The sequence below is a fragment of the Oncorhynchus mykiss genome, chromosome 21, assembly GCF_013265735.2.
Source record: "Oncorhynchus mykiss isolate Arlee chromosome 21, USDA_OmykA_1.1, whole genome shotgun sequence".
Classification (NCBI taxonomy): domain Eukaryota; kingdom Metazoa; phylum Chordata; class Actinopteri; order Salmoniformes; family Salmonidae; genus Oncorhynchus; species Oncorhynchus mykiss.
In genome coordinates this window covers 19,237,282-19,258,939 of record NC_048585.1, presented here as the reverse complement: position 1 = coordinate 19,258,939, position 21,658 = coordinate 19,237,282, and the positions used below count along the sequence as shown (strand labels likewise).

At 41.7% G+C, this 21,658-nt stretch overlaps 2 protein-coding genes across 9 annotated transcripts in view; both read left to right on the top strand.

Annotated features, from left to right (window-relative positions):
- The window catches only part of LOC110501018 (protein kinase C and casein kinase substrate in neurons protein 2), a 37,935-nt gene extending 35,155 nt beyond the window's left edge, over nucleotides 1-2,780 (top strand). For all 5 annotated transcript variants that reach the window (XM_036957177.1, XM_036957180.1, XM_036957178.1 and 2 more), the window contains one exon: nucleotides 263-2,780. In XM_036957177.1, coding sequence (XP_036813072.1) covers nucleotides 263-375 — 113 coding nt within the window. In that variant the 3' untranslated portion in view covers nucleotides 376-2,780. The remainder of the gene's footprint in view (nucleotides 1-262) is intronic.
- A 158-nt stretch (nucleotides 2,781-2,938) lies between these two features.
- LOC110499909 (ADP-ribosylation factor GTPase-activating protein 3) lies at nucleotides 2,939-20,822 on the top strand. 4 transcript variants are annotated; one of them, XM_021576968.2, is made up of 16 exons: nucleotides 2,939-3,124; nucleotides 3,992-4,110; nucleotides 4,297-4,369; nucleotides 6,233-6,364; nucleotides 6,541-6,621; nucleotides 6,776-6,893; nucleotides 6,981-7,037; nucleotides 7,185-7,231; nucleotides 7,442-7,593; nucleotides 7,721-7,852; nucleotides 8,603-8,740; nucleotides 8,956-9,108; nucleotides 9,269-9,392; nucleotides 14,189-14,292; nucleotides 18,140-18,264; nucleotides 18,638-20,822. In XM_021576968.2, exons 1-16 carry the CDS (start codon nucleotides 3,056-3,058, stop codon nucleotides 18,679-18,681), a joined length of 1,668 nt encoding a protein of 555 aa, XP_021432643.2. In that variant the 5' UTR covers nucleotides 2,939-3,055; the 3' UTR covers nucleotides 18,682-20,822. The 4 variants fall into 4 exon arrangements, with proteins under 4 accessions (XP_021432643.2, XP_021432644.2, XP_036813069.1 ...); XM_021576969.2 differs by having other exon boundaries at nucleotides 2,940-3,124; nucleotides 14,189-14,276; XM_036957174.1 differs by lacking the exon at nucleotides 2,939-3,124 and adding an exon at nucleotides 3,283-3,420.
- The last annotated feature ends 836 nt before the right edge of the window (nucleotides 20,823-21,658 follow it).

Below are 21,658 nucleotides of genomic sequence, written 5' to 3'. Positions count from 1 at the left end.
CCTGCCCTGTCCCCCTATTCTCTAGTCTGCTGTCCTGTATGACTACTGCTAAGTGAAAGGACTGGATGTCTCCACCAGTCTTATTTTACTTGCCATGTCCTGTAAGATCAGTTATCTATGACAATTAAAACACAGAGAGTGAGGCTGAGTTGAGTCACAAATCCTTTTTGAAGCTGCACAACAGAAAGACATGCTCATCTACCACCATCTTTCCACATAATCATCTGTCCATTCCTCCCTGTTTTCCTTTTTTGTCCTGAAGGTGAGGAGTTCACCAAGATAGGAAACGAGGACGATCAGGGCTGGTGCAGAGGGCGCCTGAAAGACGGCGTGGTGGGCCTCTACCCCGCCAACTACGTAGAAGACATCCAATAATGACCGAGCGAGGGACAAGGAGGAAAACGAGCGAGAGGATGGGGTGAAGAGGAAAAAGAAAGTGGAGGAGATGGGGCAGGAGGGTGGGCATGGTTGGCCTCGCATTCGCCCCTCTCACCCTCTCCCCCTACGTGGGAGTGAGTGAGTGAGTGAGTGAGTGAGTGAGTGAGTGAGTGAGTGAGTGAGTGAGTGAAAGGGGTGGCAGAAGGAAGGGGTTTACCCATCGAAGAGGATGATGTTGTAGCTCTCTCTGTTGTATCTTCCTGGATCCCATGTCGTTAAGCACACATCTTCCTACAACTACAGCCTGCCCTCATTGTCAGCCTTTATGATGGGACACCCAGTACAGAGTCTAAAGCCAGCTGCAAAAGCAAATGTTACTTAAAGCCATTACTGTTACAGAAGAAAATATATAAAAAGCTATTTGAAACATGTTACCTTCCAATTGTAGCTTGAAGTTATGAAGACTTTGAAAGAATTAACCGTTTTAAAAGATGTGAACAGACATGGGAGAGGATATACATGTGTCCCATTCGCGAGGTCTAGCACATTTTAGATTTGATTTGAAACTGATTGGAGACCTAAAAGTAATCTCAGCTGAATCTTTTAATTCATTTTTGTCATAGACAATTGGTGATACATATTTTTAGTTCTATAGATCTGTATTCTATTGTAACACCAATTTGTAGTCCGGGATCTGATTTGGTAGTCTTATGTTGAAATAAGGGGAATTCCTAATTGCATGTTATTTCTTGCTCTGTTTTGAGCGTCCTTCACCCCATCCTTTTGACAGTAATCAAGGTTTTATTATTTTTCCACATGAAAGCCATTTGTCTGAAATATCAGAACCTACAACCCCGTTTTCTTATTAGACTTTTCAAATGTTTTGAGAAAAGGGCTTGGAATTCATGGCAGTGCCGGTTCAGAACAATTGTCTGTCTTATCTGATGCCTGCAGTTCAGATTTGTCTTGTTATGCCTTTTTTTTGTATTTTAAATCTGATTTATGTTTTGCTCAGCGAATAGTTGATGAATGAGAGAAACCGAGATGATTAATTATATCCAGTTCTTCCACCGTCACCAACCAGCCTGGTCTCAGAGCATTTCATATTATTCTGTAAATGCTCTGATACCATGTTGCGCCAACCCACATTTTAACAATAAGTGACGCATTCAGAAGTTCTCCTGTAACCTTTACCCCTCAACTTTAATTGATTGTATATTCTTTAATTGTTTCATTGTATCGGCTCACCTATTGATTGTACACGTTTGCTGGTCATTCTAGTATCAGGGACATTCACCAGGGCACATAGGACTCTGGCCAAACGTAGCACACTATGTAGGGCATAGGGTGCCATTTGTGACAGCCTCTATTCACTCAATTGACTTCACATTCTGTTGGTTGATTTTTACATCATGTGGATGTTGTTTTGTCTTTCCACACTGAATGTTTGGCAATAAGGTGTGTCACTTGAAGCTAGGACCTTTAGCTGTAGCTTGCACTGGATGTCCAATCAAAGCTTTGGGAGAATATACTTTTTTTTGTGGCAGCAAAACAATGTTGCACGTTCAGCAATAAAAACCACAGCTTTTACTGTTTTTCACAAACTAGAGGGTCCGATTTAATAAAAGTATGTTTGCATGTAAATAGCGAGGAACCTATGAACAAATTTAAGCAGTTATAGATTAGGGAGTTGTGATTTAAATTTCTATTTGGAAATCAAAGACTGTTAATTTATAAGATGCCTTAAGTGCTTTTGTTCTCTGTCAGATGAAATGCTGTGATTCGGAAACAAATCCATTTGTACAATAATTGAATGTTTTATGGCGAATGTCTCGTGAATTTGCTGTCTTGTTGCGTTTGTAAATATAATGTAGTATCTCCAGAGGGGCCAGAGCCTACTTATGATTAGTAATTGACAAATAACTAAGATTATATTTCTCATTTTCTTTTAAAAGTTAATGATTGACAAACACACCCTTAACACCACCACATGTGCATTACCAGTATTGACAAACTATATCTGTTATTTAGGACCTATCACAATACCCATCTCGAGTATAGGTTTCTCCTATTGGGAGTTGACGTTATGGCTCTTACATTGTTGTGAGTGCATTATTTAGCAAACACTGTTTACGCATGATGCTCCTGGAAATATCCCCTACATTTTATGCCTACAACCGCATATCGAGAGGAAGATTGATTTGATATTAGTTTTCTGTCAGTGTGAGAGGTTATGCTGTGTGTTTCAGGTCATGAGATGTATATCATTGGTTTCAGGTCATGAGATGTATATCATTGGTTTCAGGTCATGCCATCAACAGAACACTGCAGCAGCTTTACTTGCACAACTCAGTTTGCCAATGTTATCCCACAGCATACATTATAAATGAATTGAACGAAAAGAGAAGTTTTACTGTTGTCATTCCTTTTTTTCTCAATTAAACATACAGTATCAAGGATAATAGAAATAAATTGAACTTTTCTACCCAGACCTCCCATGTTACAATAATGCCCACTTGTTCCTGCTGACCAATCAGAGCACAGGCAAAAAAAAAAATATCGTTCTGACGTGTGCCTTTACCCATGACGAGCACGGAAGTATTTTTGATTTACAGGGAAACAAATTTGCTAAACGCTGCGCTTTACCTACTAGGTGTAATTAACAACAGGTGGAAAGATGTCAGAGCCCAGCAAGCAAGATATTGCTGCCATTTTCAAACGACTACGTTCCCTTTCTACGAATAAGGTGAGAGTTGATAAGCTTTCGGCCTTTAACGAAGAAATAGCTAATGTTAACTAGCTAGCTTCAGAGGGTAAAAAATGACACGTAGCACTGTTTTGCTGGGCAGGGGTAGATGCGTCGTAACGAACGCACACGGAAAAGCTTTGAACCACGTATGCTTATTGCACATCCTCCTGACAAAATGTTTTTTAATTGTTGAAAGAATTGGCATGAGCAGTTTAAAAGGAACGATAGAATATCCTGGACAGTCACGTTCGAGCCAGCTGTCATGTGGCATGATGACAGTTGGGTCAAAGATGGTACTTTAAGAAACTGGTTGGACAGTCCACTTTGTTAGCATGTTTATTGTAAATTATAGATGTCTGGTAAATGTTGACTCATGGACACCACAAAGATGAAAGACGTCACACAGACATAAACAATACCGTTTGGCTCATCCAGCTGTTTCCGTCTGCTGTTTAGGCCTGGCTACATAGAACGCGACAATGTTGCAACCGCAAGCATCGAAAAGCTGTTTTGGAAACATTGTTTCCACTAAATTGCAACATTTGTAACTAGCTAGTTTAGAAATACTTTTGGTAAATGTCGCGTTCTCTTAATGTGTGGACAAGTAGAGGCAATAAAATAAGTTTATACTAGAAAAGAATAGGAATATAAAAAAATGAAGTCAATATTTTGTACTTCAGACCTCCACGCTACTGGGTTGCTTCATTATTTGTTAGTGTTTTGCTATCTATTTGGCATGCGCTCATATTAACTTGCTTATCAATGTCCCCATAGACTTATCACTGCATAAAGGGGACAGCGAACACATTGTCTGTATCCAAGTCGCATGTTTTCCAAAGTTGCTGAACTTCTTTTCTATTACAGGCATGCTTTGACTGTTCAGCTAAGAATCCTAGTTGGGCCAGTATCACCTATGGAGTGTTTCTCTGTATAGACTGCTCAGGAACACACAGGTCATTAGGAGTGCACTTGTCATTCATCAGGTAAGGAACAATGAACGAAAAAATACATTTGTTGCCTACCCCATCCGGTTCTTTCAGATCTACACTAGTGGGTAGGGGCTAGGGATTGTTTCTGGACATGACCATTGGCTTCGCACAACACACAGTTGGACACATTTATGGCCCGATGGAGTGTTCAGAATCAGAACTGTGTATTGTTTGTTTCAGGTCTACTGAGCTGGACTCTAACTGGTCCTGGTACCAGCTGCGATGCATGCAGGTGGGCGGCAATGCCAGCGCGGTGAGTAAAGCCATCCATGGTGGGCACTGACTGGTGGGCAGCCCCGTCCCAACCTGCTGTGTTAAGCGCTGAGAGGCTGGTACTAGTAGTTACAGTGCCTTGCGAAAGTATTCGGCCCCCTTGAACTTTGCGACCTTTTGCCACATTTCAGGCTTCAAACATAAAGATATAAAACTGTATTTTTTTTTGTGAAGAATCAACAACAAGTGGGACACAATCATGAAGTGGAACAACATTTATTGGATATTTCAAACATTTTTAACAAATCAAAAACTGAAAAATTGGGTGTGCAAAATTATTCAGCCCCTTTACTTTCAGTGCAGCAAACTCTCTCCAGAAGTTCAGTGAGGATCTCTGAATGATCCAATGTTGACCTAAATGACGATAAATACAATCCACCTGTGTGTAATCAAGTCTCCGTATAAATGCACCTGCACTGTGATAGTCTCAGAGGTCCGTCAAAAGCGCAGAGAGCATCATGAAGAACAAGGAACACACCAGGCAGGTCCGAGATACTGTTGTGAAGAAGTTTAAAGCCGGATTTGGATACAAAAAGATTTCCCAAGCTTTAAACATCCCAAGGAGCACTGTGCAAGCGATAATATTGAAATGGAAGGAGTATCAGACCACTGCAAATCTACCAAGACCTTGCCGTCCCTCTAAACTTTCAGCTCATACAAGGAGAAGACTGATCAGGGATGCAGCCAAGAGGCCCATGATCACTCTGGATGAACTGCAGAGATCTACAGCTGAGGTGGGAGACTCTGTCCATAGGACAACAATCAGTCGTATATTGCACAAATCTGGCCTTTATGGAAGAGTGGCAAGAAGAAAGCCATTTCTTAAAGATATCCATAAAAAGTGTCGTTTAAAGTTTGCCACAAGCCACCTGGGAGACACACCAAACATGTGGAAGAAGGTGCTCTGGTCAGATGAAACCAAAATTTTGAACTTTTTGGCAACAATGCAAGACGTTATGTTTGGCGTAAAAGCAACACAGCTGAACACACCATCCCCACTGTCAAACATGGTGGTGGCAGCATCATGGTTTGGGCCTGCTTTTCTTCAGCAGGGACAGGGAAGATGGTTAAAATTGATGGGAAGATGGATGGAGCCAAATACAGGACCATTCTGGAAGAAAACCTGATGGAGTCTGCAAAAGACCTGAGACTGGGACGGAGATTTGTCTTCCAACAAGACAATGATCCAAAACATAAAGCAAAATCTACAATGGAATGGTTCAAAAATAAACATATCCAGGTGTTAGAATGGCCAAGTCAAAGTCCAGACCTGAATCCAATCGAGAATCTGTGGAAAGAACTGAAAAATGCTGTTCACAAATGCTCTCCATCCAACCTCACTGAGCTCGAGCTGTTTAGCAAGGAGGAATGGGAAAAAATGTCAGTCTCTCGATGTGCAAAACTGTTAGAGACATACCCCAAGCGACTTACAGCTGTAATCGCAGCAAAAGGTGGCGCTACAAAGTATTAACTTAAGGGGGCTGAATAATTTTGCACGCCCAATTTTTCAGTTTTTGATTTGTTAAAAAAGTTTGAAATATCCAATAAATGTCGTTCCACGTCATGATTGTGTCCCACTTGTTGTTGATTCTTCACAAAAAAATACAGTTTTATATCTTTATGTTTGAAGCCTGAAATGTGGCAAAAGGTCGCAAAGTTCAAGAGGGGCGAATACTTTCGCAAGGCACTGTATGTTTCTGACTGCATGTATGTTGTCATGGTGTCATAAAAGGGCCCTGTATAATACCTGTTTGATTAATGCAATATTTTGATAACTATTAACAATACCTTTTTGTATTACAATGTGTAATTCAAACCATTGTTTTCCCCCTGTGTCTCTCAGAATGCCTTCTTTGCCCAGCAAGGCTGCACGTCCAATGCCGCCAACACCAAGTACAACAGCCGAGCCGCTGCGCTCTACCGCGAGAAGATCAAGACCTCGGCCACGCAGGCCACAAGGCGCTTCGGCACTGAGGTGCCACACACATCCATCCAGACATTCCACTGGGCAAAAATGGATTTAGTCAACATTGGTTACTTGTTATACTGTCTTTAACAACAGAATCTTGTCGCATCAACATGGCTGATTTAAATTATTGTATTCTTAGGCCCTATAGATGCCAATTAATCCGCTGTTTTGTTTCCTTGCAGTTGTGGCTGGACAGCCAGGCCCCCCTCTCTCCAACATCTCCCGTCAATAAGGAGGAGGATTTCTTCAGTATGCACGCGCAGGTGTGTGTGTGCTCACCCCTGAGTGTGTGTGTGTGCTCACCCCTGAGTGTGTGTGTGTGTGACTGTTAGTACTTATTTGTTTGAAATTGTAGAAGATTATGGATGTGTGCATGTTGTTTACATGGTCTTGTCCTTACCTTGCGTATTTTGTCAGGCAATCCCTGATGACCGTAGCTCCACCCAACCTAATATAACAAGTTCCGCCCAGATGAATCTAAGCCCCACCCCAGTAGAGGAACCCTCTACAAAAGAAACCGAGAGAGACAAAAACGGTACACCTCTACTTCAATGTTTACACTTCAGAAACACACATACACTTGCATCTGTTTGTCTATGCCCTCAACTCTTTCTGTCTTCAGGTAATACAGAGGGTCCCAGTGTTGACGTGCTAAGTATGTCTCCTAAAGAAGCCTTAGGTAAGAGGACCAAGAGATTATGCCCTAGAGACTGAAGATGCTCAACTAGAACCTTAAGCAGTTACATGAAATATCTGAGCCTGGAACAGTAGCTCTTAGCAGCTTCTATCAACTGTATTTTAATGACCACTGTCACTTCTCCCTTAGAGTCCTCTTCTCTTCTCAAGAAGAAACCAGCTGGGGCCAAGAAAACAGTATGTACTCTATGGTAGTGGATTTAAGGAGGTAATGTTCCTCCCCTGTACCTATGCGTGTTGCGCTTATGAATAAGAGTGAATTTGGTGATGGTTGTGTGTGTGGGTGAGACATTTGGTGTGAATGGACTGTGTACATCACTCATGGATCTTGTGTCTACTAATCTACTGACCTACGTGTTCACGTCTGTGTCCTGTGTTTTGTCTCAGTTGGGCGCTAAGAAAGGTGGTCTTGGGGGTAAGAAGGTGAGCAAACAGAGTTTCTGTGACCTGGAGAAGAAAGCACAGGCGGTAGACAAACTCAATGAAAGAGATACAGCACCCACCACCAAAAACAGCCCCCAACCAGCAGAGGAATCCATGTGAGTCTCTCCAATTTAAATGGGCTTTAATTGGCCTCTCGCTCTCTCATCCACATTGTCAATTATTCTCTCATCTTCACTACTTATCCATTTCTCTCTCCACCTCTTTCTCTCTTCCTCTCTCCAGTGGTGCCTCCATGAGACTGGCCTATAAGGATCTGGAGGCGCAGCAGAGGAGTAATACAGAGAAGATGAAGGGGATGGGGGAGAAGAAGAAGGAGCAGGCTGAGAGACTGGGCATGGGCTTTGGCAGCAGGAGGTGGGGGTGGATTGAATTGATGGTGGTGGTGATAAAAGGATTAGTTTATTTCTTAACACACTTTTTACAGATGTTCTATGTAGAATAGTTTAAAGGGGTACTTTACATTGCAGGGGATAAGTCACTCATCTTCTAAAACAGGGATTCGCTAACTTTTTGCCGTGCGATCCCATTTTGATATTAAAACATTTTGGCGACCCCACCATGTATGTTATCAATGGCCAATGTTTACTTAATGAGTTATGACAGTATTAGAAATCTGTCAGACAGTATTTTGACACTTTCAATCTGACAGCTAAGGTTTGAAATGACTGAAATGCATCAGAAAGGTATTGGGAAGTTCAGAAGATCATCAGGCAATAATGTTGTATGGTCTTCTGTGTAGAAAAGAACATCATTGATTATGTTCTTTTTCTCCCAGTCTGATTTAGTGTCTGGTCTTGTCCACTCGGTTCTAACGGCTAGTAAAGGGAAACAGTACGTGTTCCTGAGAGTTATCTTTCAGTGATGGGGTCATAGTATTTTGTAGCTTAAACGGTATTGACGTAACCCCAGTTCTACGAACCAAGTTCAAATGTTCTCTCGCGACCTGATTTTTCAAATCAGTTGACCCCTAGATTGGGAAACCCTGATCTAAAATAATTATATTATTGTTGGGACTGAAACATGTTGTAACCATTGGAGATATTGTGGTAACAAATACTTTGATTATTTGACTCCATTCTCTCCCCCGTCTCTATCTCCCTCTAGTGGAGTGTCTCACTCTGTGCTGTCAGACATGCACACTATCCAGCAGGAGAGCCCAGTGGGGTCCAAGCAGCCCACTAAGAGCCGGAGGTACACAGAGAAGGAGGAAGAGGAGACTGACGAAGGCTCCTTTACATCCAGGTCACCACACTCCACCAACGTTCCAATACTTTAGCAATGGATCATTCCTTCTGTCATTCCTTCTTGGAAGTAATCACTGACATGGCTAGCCTGATCTCTTTGTGTTGTCTTGTAATTGTAGTTGGAAAGACATCACAAAAAGATCTGGGACCAGGCTGTGATCTGGGAACAAAATCCATTAAATTGAGTTCTCTTTTCCATATGAAACCCATCAGGATGTCGATGACCAAGTTTGATGACCCGACAGAATCCTCTGACAAGTTCTTCTCCAATTGGAGCGAGACGGGGGAGTCTGGCTGGAGGAAAGAGAGCAGGAAGCCAGAGCCAGACTTCTACCTGAGCACCAAGAGTTCCTCACAGGACGACAGGTACTATATGACTGATTTCCAGGGATGAAAATACAGAGATGCATGTGAAAAAGTAACATTTTATTTTGGCCGTATAAGTCCCCTGAGCCACTTATTTTTTTATTATATTTTAAGTTTCTCACTGTTGTCACTGAATGCAGCCTCCCTCTCTCGCACACAGGACCGCAGCCCGGCGGAAAGCAGACCCAGTCCCTGTCTCAGACTCAGGCGACGCCCGCAAGAAGTTTGGGGACGTCAAGGCCATCTCCTCTGACATGTACTTTGGCAAGCAGGATGACTCTGAGGTAGGCACACTGTCATGGGACACACACATACAGTACCAGTCAAAAGTTTGGACACATCTACTCATTCAAAGGTTTTTCCTTTTATTTTTACAATGTTCTACATTGTAGAATAATAGTGAAGACATCAACACTATGAAATAACACATGTAATCATGTATTAATCATGTAGTAACCAAAAAAAGTGTTGAAGAACCTCAAATATAAAATATTTAGATTTTCTTTTTGCCTTGATGACAGCTTTGCACATGCTTGGCATTCTCTCAACCAGCTTCATGAGGGAGGAATGCGTTTAAATTAACAGATGTGCCTTGTTAAAATGTCATTTGTGGAATTTTTTTTCCTTAATGCGTTTGAGCTAATCAGTTGTGTTGTGACAAGGTAGGGGTGGTATACAGAAGATAGCCCTATTTGGTAAAAGACCAAGTCCATTTTATGGCAAGAACAGCTCAAACAAGCAAAGAGAAACGACAGTCCATTACTTTAAGACATGGTCAGTCAATGTGGAAAATTTTAAGAACTTTGAACGTTTCGTCAAGTGCAGTCGCAAAAACTATCAAGCATTATGATGAAACTGGCTCTTGTGAGGACCGACATAGGAAAGGAATACCCAGTTACCTCTGCTGCAGAGGATAGGTTTATAAGCCCCTGTGATATGCAACTTTTCAGGGAAGCAAGAAACTAATATACACAGGCAGTTAGAAAAGCCAAGGCTAGCTTTTTCAAGCAGAAATTTGCTTCCTGCAACAAACTCAAAAAAGTTCTGGGACACTGAAGTTCATGGAGAATAAGAACACCTCCTCGCAGCTGCCCACTGCACTGAGGATAGGAAACACTGTCACCACCGATAAATCCACTATAATTGAGAATTTCAAGCATTTTAAGCATTTTTCTACGGCTGGCCATGCTTTCCACCTGGCTAACCCTACCCCGGTCAACAGCACTGCACCCCCCACAGCAACTCGCACAAGCCTTCCCCATATCCAGTCAGCTGATGTTCTGAAAGAGCTGCCAAATCTGGACCCCTACAAATCAGCCGGGCTAGACAATCTGGACCCTTTCTTTCTAAAATGATCTGCCAAAATTGTTGCAACCCCTATTACTAGCCTGTTCAACCTCTTTCGTGTCGTCTGAGATTCCCAAAGATTGGAAAGCGGCTGCGGTCATCCCCCTCTTCAAAGGGGGGAACACTCTTGACCCAAACTGCTCCAGACCTATCCTACCCTGCCTTTCTAAGGGCTGGCCCTCGCTTCATACTCGTCGCCAAACCCACTGGCTCCAGGTCATCTACAAGACCCTGCTAGGTAAAGTCTCCCCTTATCTCAGCTTGCTGGTCACCATAGCAGCACCCACATGTAGCACGCGCTCCAGCAGGTATTTCTCTCTGGTCACCCCCAAAACCTATTCTTCCTTTGGCCGCCTCTCCTTCCATTTCTCTGCTGCCAATGACTGGAATGAACTACAAAAATCTCTGAAACTGGAAACACTTATCTCCCTCACTAGCTTTAAAGCACCAGCTGTCAGAGCAGCTCACAGATAACTGCACCTGTACATAGCCCACCTATAATTTAGCCCAAACAACTACGTCTCCCCCTACTCTTATTTATGTATTTATTTTTGCTCCTTTGCACCCCATTATTTCTATCTCTACCTTGCACATTCTTCCACTGCAAATCTACCATTCCAGTTTTTTACTTGCTATATTGTATTTACTTCACCATGGCCTTTTTTTTTTTTTGCCTTTACCTCCCTTATCTCACCTCATTTGCTCACATTTGTATATAGACTTATTTTTCTTCTGTATTGACTGTGTTTGTTTTACTCCATGTAACTGTGTCGTTGTATGTGTCGAACTGCTTTGCTTTATCTTGGCCAGGTCACAATTGTAAATGAGAACTTGTTTTCAACTTTCCTACCTGGTTAAATAAAGGTGAAATATTTTTTATTTTTGAATTAACAGCCTCAGATTGCAGCCCAAATAAATGCTTCAGAGTTCAAGTAACAGACACATCTCAACGTCAGCTGTTCAGAGGAGACTGCGTGAATCAGGCCTTCATGGTCGAATTGCTGCAAAGAAACCACTGCTAAAGGACACCAATAAGAAGAGACTTGCTTGGGCCAAGAAACACGAGCACTGTACATTAGACCGGTGGAAATCTGTCCTTTTGGTCTGAGTCCAAATTTGAAATTTTTGGTTCCAACCGCTGTGACTTTGTGAGACGCAAAGTAGGTCAACCGATCTCCGCATGTGTGGTTCCCACCGTGAAGCATGGAGGTGTGATATTGTGGGGGTGCTTTGCTGGTGACACAGTCTGTGATTTTATTTATAATTCAAGGTACACTTGAATTACCAGCATGGCTACCACAGCATTCTGCAGCGATACACCATCCCATCTGGTTTGCGCTTAGTGGGATTATCATTTGACACCCAACCTCAACCCAATTGACATGGTTTGGGATGAGTTGGACTGCAGAGTGAAGGAAAAACAGCCAACAAGTGCTCAGCATATGTGGGAACTCCTTCAAGACTGTTGGAAAAGCATTCCCGGTGAAGCTGGTTGAGAGTGCCAAGCGTGTGTAAAGCTGTCAAGGCAAAGGGTGGCTACTTAGAATCTCAAATCTAAAGTATCCTTTGATTTGTTTAACACTTTTTTGGTTACTACATGATTCCATATGTGTTATTTCATAGTTTTGGTGTCCTCACTATTATTCTACAATGTAGAAAATGACTAGAAACAAAGAAAAACCATTGAATGAGTAGGTGTTCTATAACTTGACTGGTAGTGAATATACAAAAAATGGATTTGCTTTCCTTTTATTTGGGTATATACAGTGCCTTGCGAAAGTATTCGGCCCCCTTGAACTTTGCGACCTTTTGCCACATTTCAGGCTTCAAACATAAAGATATAAAACTGTATTTTTTTGTGAAGAATCAACAAGTGGGACACAATGATGAAGTGGAACGACATTTATTGGATATTTCAAACTTTTTTAACAAATCAAAAACTGAAAAATTGGGCATGCAAAATTATTCAGCCCCCTTAAGTTAATACTTTGTAGCGCCACCTTTTGCTGCGATTACAGCTGTAAGTCGCTTGGGGTATGTCTCTATCAGTTTTGCACATCGAGAGACTGACATTTTTTCCCATTCCTCCTTGCAAAACAGCTCGAGCTCAGTGAGGTTGGATGGAGAGCATTTGTGAACAGCAGTTCAGTTCTTTCGACAGATTCTCGATTGGATTCAGGTCTGGACTTTGACTTGGCCATTCTAACACCTGGATATGTTTATTTTCGAACCATTCCATTGTAGATTTTGCTTTATGTTTTGGATCATTGTCTTGTTGGAAGACAAATCTCTGTCCCAGTCTCAGGTCTTTTGCAGACTCCATCAGGTTTTCTTCCAGAATGGTCCTGTATTTGGCTCCATCCATCTTCCCATCAATTTTAACCATCTTCCCTGTCCCTGCTGAAGAAAAGCAGGCCCAAACCATGATGCTGCCACCACCATGTTTGACAGTGGGGATGGTGTGTTCAGCTGTGTTGCTTTTACGCCAAACATAACGTTTTGCATTGTTGCCAAAAAGTTCAATTTTGGTTTCATCTGACCAGAGCACCTTCTTCCACATGTTTGGTGTGTCTCCCAGGTGACTTGTGGCAAACTTTAAACAACACTTTTTATGGATATCTTTTAGAAATGGCTTTCTTCTTGCCACTCTTCCATAAAGGCCAGATTTGTGCAATATACAACTGATTGTTGTCCTATGGACAGAGTCTCCCACCTCAGCTGTAGATCTCTGCAGTTAATCCAGAGTGATCATGGGCCTCTTGGCTGCATCTCTGATCAGTCTTCTCCTTGTATGAGCTGAAAGTTTAGAGGGACGGCCAGGTCTTGGTAGATTTGCAGTGGTCTGATACTCCTTCCATTTCAATATTATCGCTTGCACAGTGCTCCTTGGGATGTTTAAAGCTTGGGAAATCTTTTTGTATCCAAATCCGGCTTTAAACTTCTTCACAACAGTATCTCGGACCTGCCTGGTGTGTTCCTTGTTCTTCATGATGCTCTCTGCGCTTTTAACGGACCTCTGAGAGACGGAGACTTGATTACACACGGGTGGATTGTATTTATCATTAGTCATTTAGGTCAATATTGGATCATTCAGAGATGCTCACTGAACTTCTGGAGAGTTTACTGCACTGAAAGTGAAGGGGCTGAATAATTTTGCACACCCAATTTTTCAGTTTTTGATTTGTTAAAAAAGTTTGAAATATCCAATAAATGTCGTTCCACTTCATGATTGTGTCCCACTTGTTGTTGATTCTTCACAAAAAAATACAGTTTTATATCTTTATGTTTGAAGCCTGAAATGTGGCAAAAGGTCGAAGTTCAAGGGGGCCGAATACTTTCGCAAGGCACTGTAATTATGTTGTACTGATGTTCCTACCTTTGATCTAATTGACTGCCAGTATCAAATGTCTGCCAGTGTTGACTGTTCTGGTTAAAGTTTTACACTAGGCTGTGACATCCTACAAGCCTCAGGCTGGTGTTTACAGTTAATTTGGTGCTATGGAATTCATTTGTCTTTCTCAGAAGGCTGTTAGACATTTCTCTGCTTCTGTTCTGGCTGTTTCCCCCTGTTGCAACATTGCTTTTTGATTGATTATTATCTACAACTGCTGTCCTTTTATTTATTTTTATCTACCTGAAAATCCCTGTTACAGTAATACCCCTATGTGTAGTATGTTCATTGTTTAGTATCAAGTATGTCATTTAAAGTATTCATGTGGTTGTTTCCATGCAGTATGAGGCGAAGACTCGCCTGGAGAGGTTCTCTGAAAGCAACTCCATCAGCTCAGCTGACCTGTTTGATGACCCAAAGAAACAGGCGGGTAGGGAAGCCAACAAGTGTGTACTTAAACATTCATACAGTCCATTCGGGAAAGTATTCAGACCCCTTGTCTTTTTCCACATTTTGTTACGTTACAGCTTTATTCTAAAATGAATTCAATAGTTGTTTTTCCTCTTCAATCTATGCATAGTACCCCATAATGACAAAGCAAAAACAGGTTTTTAGAATTTTTTGTAAATTGTATTCATCTAAAAACGGAAATATCACATTTACATAAGTATTCACAACCTTTATTCAGTACTTTGTTGAAGCACCTTTGGCAGCGATTACAGCCTCAAGTCTTCTTGGGAATGACACTACAAGCTTGGCACACCTGTACTTGGAGTTTCTCCCATTCTTCTCTGCAGATCCTCTCAAGCTCGATCAGGTTGGACAAGGAGCGTAGCTGCACAGCTATTTTCAAGTCTCTCCAGAGATGTTAGATTGGATTCAAGTCCAGGCTCTGGCTGGGCCACTCAAGGACGTTCAGAGACTTGTCCCGAAGCCACTCCTGTGTTGTCTTGGCTTTGTGCTTAGGGTCGTTGTCCTGTTGGAAGGTGAACTTTCACCCCAGTCTGAGGTCCTGAGCTCTCTGGAGCAGGTTTTCATCAAGGATCTCTGTGCTTTGCGCCGTTCATCTTTGCCTCATCCTAACTAGTCTCCCAGTCCCTGCCGCTGAAAACATCCCCACAGCTTCACCGTAGGGATGGTGCCAGGTTTCCTCCAGGCGTGACGATTGGCAGTCAGGCCAAAGAGTTCGATCTTGTTTTCATCAGACCATAGAATCTTGTTTCTCCGTGGTCTGAGTCCTTTAAGTGCCTTTTGTCAAAGTGAGCTGTCATGTACCTTTTGTACTGAGGAGTGGCTTCTGTCTGGCCACTCTACACCAATCAGGCCTTTTTATGGTAGTGCTACAGAGATGGTTGTCCTTCTGGAAGGTTCTCGCATCTCCACAGAGGAACTGTATCTTTGTTAGAGTGAACATTGGAAGAGTCTTGGTGCTTCTAAAATTCTAAAATATTTGAGAATGATGGAGGCCACTGTTTTTGGGGACCTTCAATACTGCAGAAATGTTTGGGTACCCTTTCCCAGATCTGTGCCTCAACACAATCCTGTCTTGGAGATGTATGGACAATTCCTTTGACCTCATGACTTGGTTTTTGCTCTGACATGCACTGTCAACTGTGGGACCTTACATACATACGTATGTATGCATATGTGTGCAAGGTCCCAAAGTTGACAGTGCATGTCAGAGCAAAAACCAAGTCCTCAACTGGCAGCTTCATTGAATAGTACCCGCAAAACACCAGTCTCAACAGTGAAGAGGCAACTCCGGGATGTTGGCCTTCTAGGCAGAGTTCCTCTGTCCAGTGTCTGTTCTTTTGCCCATCTTAATCTTTTATTTTTATTGGCCAGTCTGAGATATAGCTTTTTTTTTTGCAACTCTGCCTAGAAGACCAGCATCCCGGAGTCGCCTCTTCACTGTTGACGTTGAGACTGGTGTTTTGCGGGTACTATTTAATGAAGCTGCCAGTTGAGGACTTGTGAGGCGTCTTTCTCAAACTAGACACTAATGTACTTGTCCTCTTGCTTAGTTGTGTACTGGGGCCTCCCTCTCCTCTTTCTATTCTAGTTAGAGACAGTTTGCGCTTTTCTGTGAGGGAGTAGTACACAGCGTTGTATGAGATCTTCAGTTTCTTGGCAATTTCTCGCATGGAATAGCCTTCATTTCTCAGAACAAGAATAGACTGACGCGTTTCAGAAGAAAGTATGTTGTTTCTGTGCTTCTACACCTGCATTGCTTGCTGTTTGGGGTTTTTGGCTGGGTTTCTGTACAGCACTTTAATATATCAGCTGATGTAAGAAGGGCTATGTAAATAAATTTGATTTGTTTCTGGCCATTGAGTCTGTAATCAATCCCACTAATGCTGATGCTCCAGATACTCAACTAGTCTAATGAAGGCCAGATTTATTGCTTCTTTAATCAGAACAACAGTTTTAAGCTGTGCTGCCATAATTGCAAAAGGGTTTTTTAACGATCAGTTAGCTAATCCAAGTTTTTGGGTGGCAGGTAGCCTAGTGGTTAGAGCGTTGGACTAGTAACCGGAAGGTTGCAAGTTCAAACCCCCTAGCTGACAAGGTACAAATCTGTCGTTCTGCTCCTGAACAGGCAGTTAACCCACTGTTCCTAGGCCGTCATTGAAAATAAGAATTTGTTCTTAACTGACTTGCCTAGTTAAATAAAGGTAAAAAAATATATATAAAAAAATAACAAAAAAAAATTAGCGTGGACAAAAAGAACCAGTGCGTTATGAGGTCAAACACAAGATGGTAGCCAAGCATGGACAATCTCGGCTACAAGTCCATCTCCAGAGACCTTGATGTTCCTGTCTCCACCGTACGGAATGTTATCAAGACGTTTAAGGCCCATGCCGCTGTAGCCAACCTCACTGGACGTGGCCACAAGAGAACTTGATGGAAGATTGCAGCGAAGAATTGTTTGAATGGTGGAGAAGGACCTCTGTCAACTGCCACACAGATTCAAGCTGACCTTCAGACATAAGGTACGACAGTTTCAACTCGCACCATCCTTCGCTAACTCATTGAAATGGGGTTATATGGTAGGAGACCCAGGAGGACCCCACTGCTGATAAAGACCTGAACATGGCAAAATCCTTCTGGGAGAATGTCCTGTGGACCGATGCGACCAAATTTTGGTAAAGCACCCCATCTCTATGTTTACAGATAACAAAATGAAGCCTTCAAAGAAAAGAACTCCATGTTTGACTGAAGGGAAGGTGGAGGTTCAGTGATGTTTTGGGGTTGCTTTGCTGCCTCTGGCACAGGGTGCCTTGAACATGTGCATGGCATCATGAAATCAGGTGAATGCCGAGGTATTTTGGAGCGCAGTGTCAGAAGCTGGGTCTCCGTTGAAGATCATGGGTCTTCCAGCAGGACAATGACCCCAAACACACTTCAAAAAGCACCCAGGAATGGTTCAAGACTAAACACTGGACTGTTCTGAAGTGGCCAGCAATTAGTCCAGATATAAATCCCATTAACTTGTGGAGAGATCTGAAGGCAGTTATTTTGACCATAGGCTGTGCTACCAAATATTAAGTCTAGGGTGTCAATCATTTTGTCAATGTAATTTCTTACATTTTAAATGGATATATTAAGTTCTGAAACAAATGTTCTGTAATATTAACAGTGAAATAAAGAATTGTGGAGACTGTGTTCAATTTCTTGAGTTACTTGAAAAAAGTGCAAGGGTGCCAATATTTTTGGCCATGACTGTAGACAGGTGTGCCTTTCCAAATCATGGCTAATCAATAGAATTTACCTCCGGTGGACTCCAAGTTGTAGAAACATCTCAAGGATGATCAATGAAAACAACAGGATGCACCTGAGCTCAATTTTGTGTCTCCATAGTTATGTAAATCAGGTATTTCTGTTTTTATTTTTAATACATTTGCAAACCTTTCGAAAAACCTGTAGATTGAGGATCCATTTTAGAATAAGGCTGTAACGTTACAAAATGTGGAAAAAGTCAAGGTGTCTGAATACTTTGTACTGTATATCACACTTTCAAGTATATAATTGAACCATTTCATATCACTAAATCAAGAGAACACCAGAGCCCATATTCACAAAGCATCTGAGTCGGATCAGTTTTGCCTTTCAGATCATATTGAATTAGACGGGGGATCTATTTGATCCTAGATCAGCACTCCTAGTCTGAGAGGTTTTATTAATCCAGGCACTGCATGTGTACGCCTCCACAATTTAAACATCAGAATGATCATTATAAAGCAACTGCCACCACTGTTACTAACCATCTCTCTCTCTCCGGTCCCCATGCAGCCAGCTCATATCGTCTGACCAACATGCTGCCCAGTGCTCCAGACATGTCCCAGCTGAAGCTGGGGGTCCGCTCTGCAGCCGGGAGGCTGTCCGTCATGGCCAGCGGAGTAGTCACGTCCCTTCAGGTTTGTGGTTCAGATGGCCCAGTTGGTTGGAGCTTGGTGCTAGCAGCAGATTGACTCCCACATGGGCCACATACTGAAGTGAATGTGTTATGGGGACTGTAAGCCGTAAGGCAATTTCAACACAATAAGAACTTGCCCTTTTTATATCATTTATTCCAATTGGAAATCCAGTTTCTTGATTTAATTACTATGTAAGTGCACAGTAACAATGATATCCGTGACTATTTGGTCAAAGGCATGCTAGATACCAAAGTACATTGTGTATAAGGGCAACTTTATTTAAAGGTTACCTAATTATGCAGCGTCAACACTCCGACAGCTGGTACGGTGTAAGCAGTAGGTTCTTACGTGTTGTGTATCTTCTTTGTTTCAGGACCACTACAGTGCGTGAGTCCAGTGTGTGTACCTGTGTTATGACACACACACACAACCTGTTAGGTCCCCTGGGTATTGGAGGCGGTGAACATCCTTACGAGCAATGGACAAGTTCAGCCGTGCAGAAGAGGGAGAGAGAATTAGTGACATTATGTAGGCCAGAACATAGGCTATAGCTAGATATATATATGTGTGTGTGTGTGTGTGTGTGTGTATATAGCAGCTATTTGAATAAAGGACGTATTATCTACATTGGAGTTATGTCAAAACAACATCCTCTATGAGGTAGATGTATGAAGAACTTATTTCCGCAGCATATTATTTCATCTGTCCAGGCCTTTGGTTTTGATATTTACAGATGTTTATATCAATGTTATTCAAAATACGTTTTGTTATCATCCATTATGGTTCTAATTGAGGGTGACTTAGGTTTTGGGTTCCTTTTCCCCTGTGCAATTGTTATTGAATCATATGTCATCTTGGTCACCTTTGGTTTTTATGTAACTATTTGCAATGAAGACATCTGGTAGCGTGATAACATGTATTTTTCTACATGCGGTATGTAAATAATTTAGTTAATTAATCTGATGGGCATTGTTTTAATTACATGTCAAATGCAGGGAGTTGTTGCCATGTAGGACACATGTCTTAAATTTTAGGGTGCCTTCAAACCAAAATGCCTGCGACGCGTTGTGCGTGTGCCGATTCACTGAATGTGTGTTTGGAAGTATGGTGAAGTGGAGAACATTCGAGGTGGGAGAAACATTATTTTACATTGGTTGACAGACCTCTAGTCAGGAATGGGTGCAACAAAATGTCCCCATCTCATCTGTTGGACAGTGTAAGTCTGCCATTTCATTCACTTCTATCCACCTGTACACTGCTCTCTGAAAAAAGGTGTCTGCTGTGCTTTTGAAGCATTGTTTGCATTGGTTTGAAAGTGCCCTTAGTCTTGGAAGTGTACTTACGTCTGTCACTCACTTATGTCACTTGACTGAAGGACCGAATACTCAGTGATTTCTTTGTGTTGTGTATATAGACACACTGGTAGGATACGGTCCTGTACAGTGTAGCGTGATCTGGTCTGCCTCTCAGCAGCCAAACATATTATCCATATTACTATTGGCTATCAGTTCAGATGAATGGAGTAGTAATCTTAATATTTTGTCCCAGTACTCTCAAAAGGCTGTGTTTTAGACAGGCAGCACAATTCTGATCTTTCTTTCCTTCTCACTAATAGGTTAAAAAGATCTCACCAAAACAGAATTTGGCTGCCTGTCTAAACGCAGGCAAATAACCTATTCTATTTTCTGTGACCGCATTAATCTGTGAGAGGAACACAGGACACCCATCCAATTATTTTACCCTTCTGTGGCTATGAAGGAAAAGAACTCAAGGAAAAGAAATGGGACGTGGCCCTCTGATCAAGGACCCGTTGGCTGCCCATCCTAGGGCCTGACTCATTTCAACAACGGTTCTATGTGTTTAGTGAAGGGTAACCTCTAACCCTTTGCTGAACAGATTCATTGTATATTACCTCTGTGAACTGTGTACCGTGCAGGGAATATTTAGGGTGTTTAGAGTTTTTATTTTCACACTGGTTATATTTTGGGAGTTTATGCATAATAATGTGGTTTTGTTATTTTGAGGGGAATGGCTAGAAGTGTTTAACTGGATGTTGCTAGAGGTATTTCTGGCTACCTAGTATCACCTAACTTCCTGACCATTTTATGCACCATATTTTGATCCTTACTAATTCAAATTCTTGAGTTGATTTAACACGGAAGAGAAATATAAGATATAATGTTACCCATTTGAATCTGGATTTTTGTATAGTGTGTAACTCGGTGACCAACCAGGGCTTTTGTTCAATCTCTTTATACTGTAATCCAAAGAATTAGGATACATGTGCACATGCCCAAAAAATGTAAATTATGGGAAGATTTAGTTTACTTTTTGTGTATTTTTATTCGAACCTGCAAATAGTTTTTTTAAAGTGTTGCTTGAATATACATCTATAGAACAGCACCTGAAGCGAATGTCATTGTTTACCAACAAATACATCTATGGACATGAGTTCTTTAGAGATTCATTATATTTGTGTAATCAAGTGTGTATCATTGTTAGCTGCTGTGTATAAGAAACTTTGCTTTAGAATAAAAAATATACTGCACTTGCATGTCCCCAGTGGCAGACTTACCATTATGCAACTCAGGCTGTTGTCTGGGGCCTCACATCATCCGGGGCCTTGTAAACTTGTCATAATTCTGTTTAATAATACATCATTTCTCTTATCTTGTCTTTCTGTGCATGAGAAACCTCTGATGTGCACAAATTAGAGGTAGTGACAAATTGAGCGTTTTTATCCTGCGAATTTGGCTCTAGCTTTTGAACAGTTGGGGCTATTATTATAACCCGTGCCTAAAAGCTAAGACTCTCAGGAACCTGTCTTCTGTTTCGCTCTACAACGCTCACACGTGGTGCTGGACACGTTAGAAGGGATAGTGAAAAGAACGCAATTGAAAACAATGCAGATATTTTATTCTACACACAATTATTTCCTGATTATCTTCCCTGATATTTTACTGAACTTTCCAATACCTTTCTGATGCATTTCACTCAATTTTGATGCAAGTAATTTGACATTTTCTTAGCCTTATGAATATATAAACATGGTTGCATTTTTTTCTGTTCTACTTTAGGGCTGGCACTACCAATAAGCGACCGCTTAGGGCCTTGCATCCGTTAGGGATCCCCTCCCCCCCCAAAAAAATAGAGTTTAGTAACTCAGTCGGGTCTCAACTTACTGTTTTGAGTTAGAATAGAATACACAAGGTGCAATTTCAAGATGTGGCAATGCATCATCAGTTATGTCAGTCACTGTGTCTGGATTTACACAGCCAGCCCAATTCTGATCTTTTTTTACACTACTTGGTCTTTTGACCAATCAGATTGGCTGAAAAAGATCTGATGTGATTTGGTCAAAAGACCAATTAGTGGGAAAAAAATAGTCACTCAA

Excerpts from the sequence above, each read along its gene's own strand:
- LOC110499909 (XM_036957174.1), top strand. The coding sequence starts at position 3,331 with ATGAGCAGTTTAAAAGGAACGATAGAATATCCTGGACAGTCACGTTCG. Across the intron at positions 3,421-3,991 it reads TGACAGTTGGGTCAAAGATG|GCATGCTTTGACTGTTCAGC; the intron begins GTACTTTAAGAA and ends TTTCTATTACAG. Across the intron at positions 7,038-7,184 it reads GTCTCCTAAAGAAGCCTTAG|AGTCCTCTTCTCTTCTCAAG; the intron begins GTAAGAGGACCA and ends CTTCTCCCTTAG.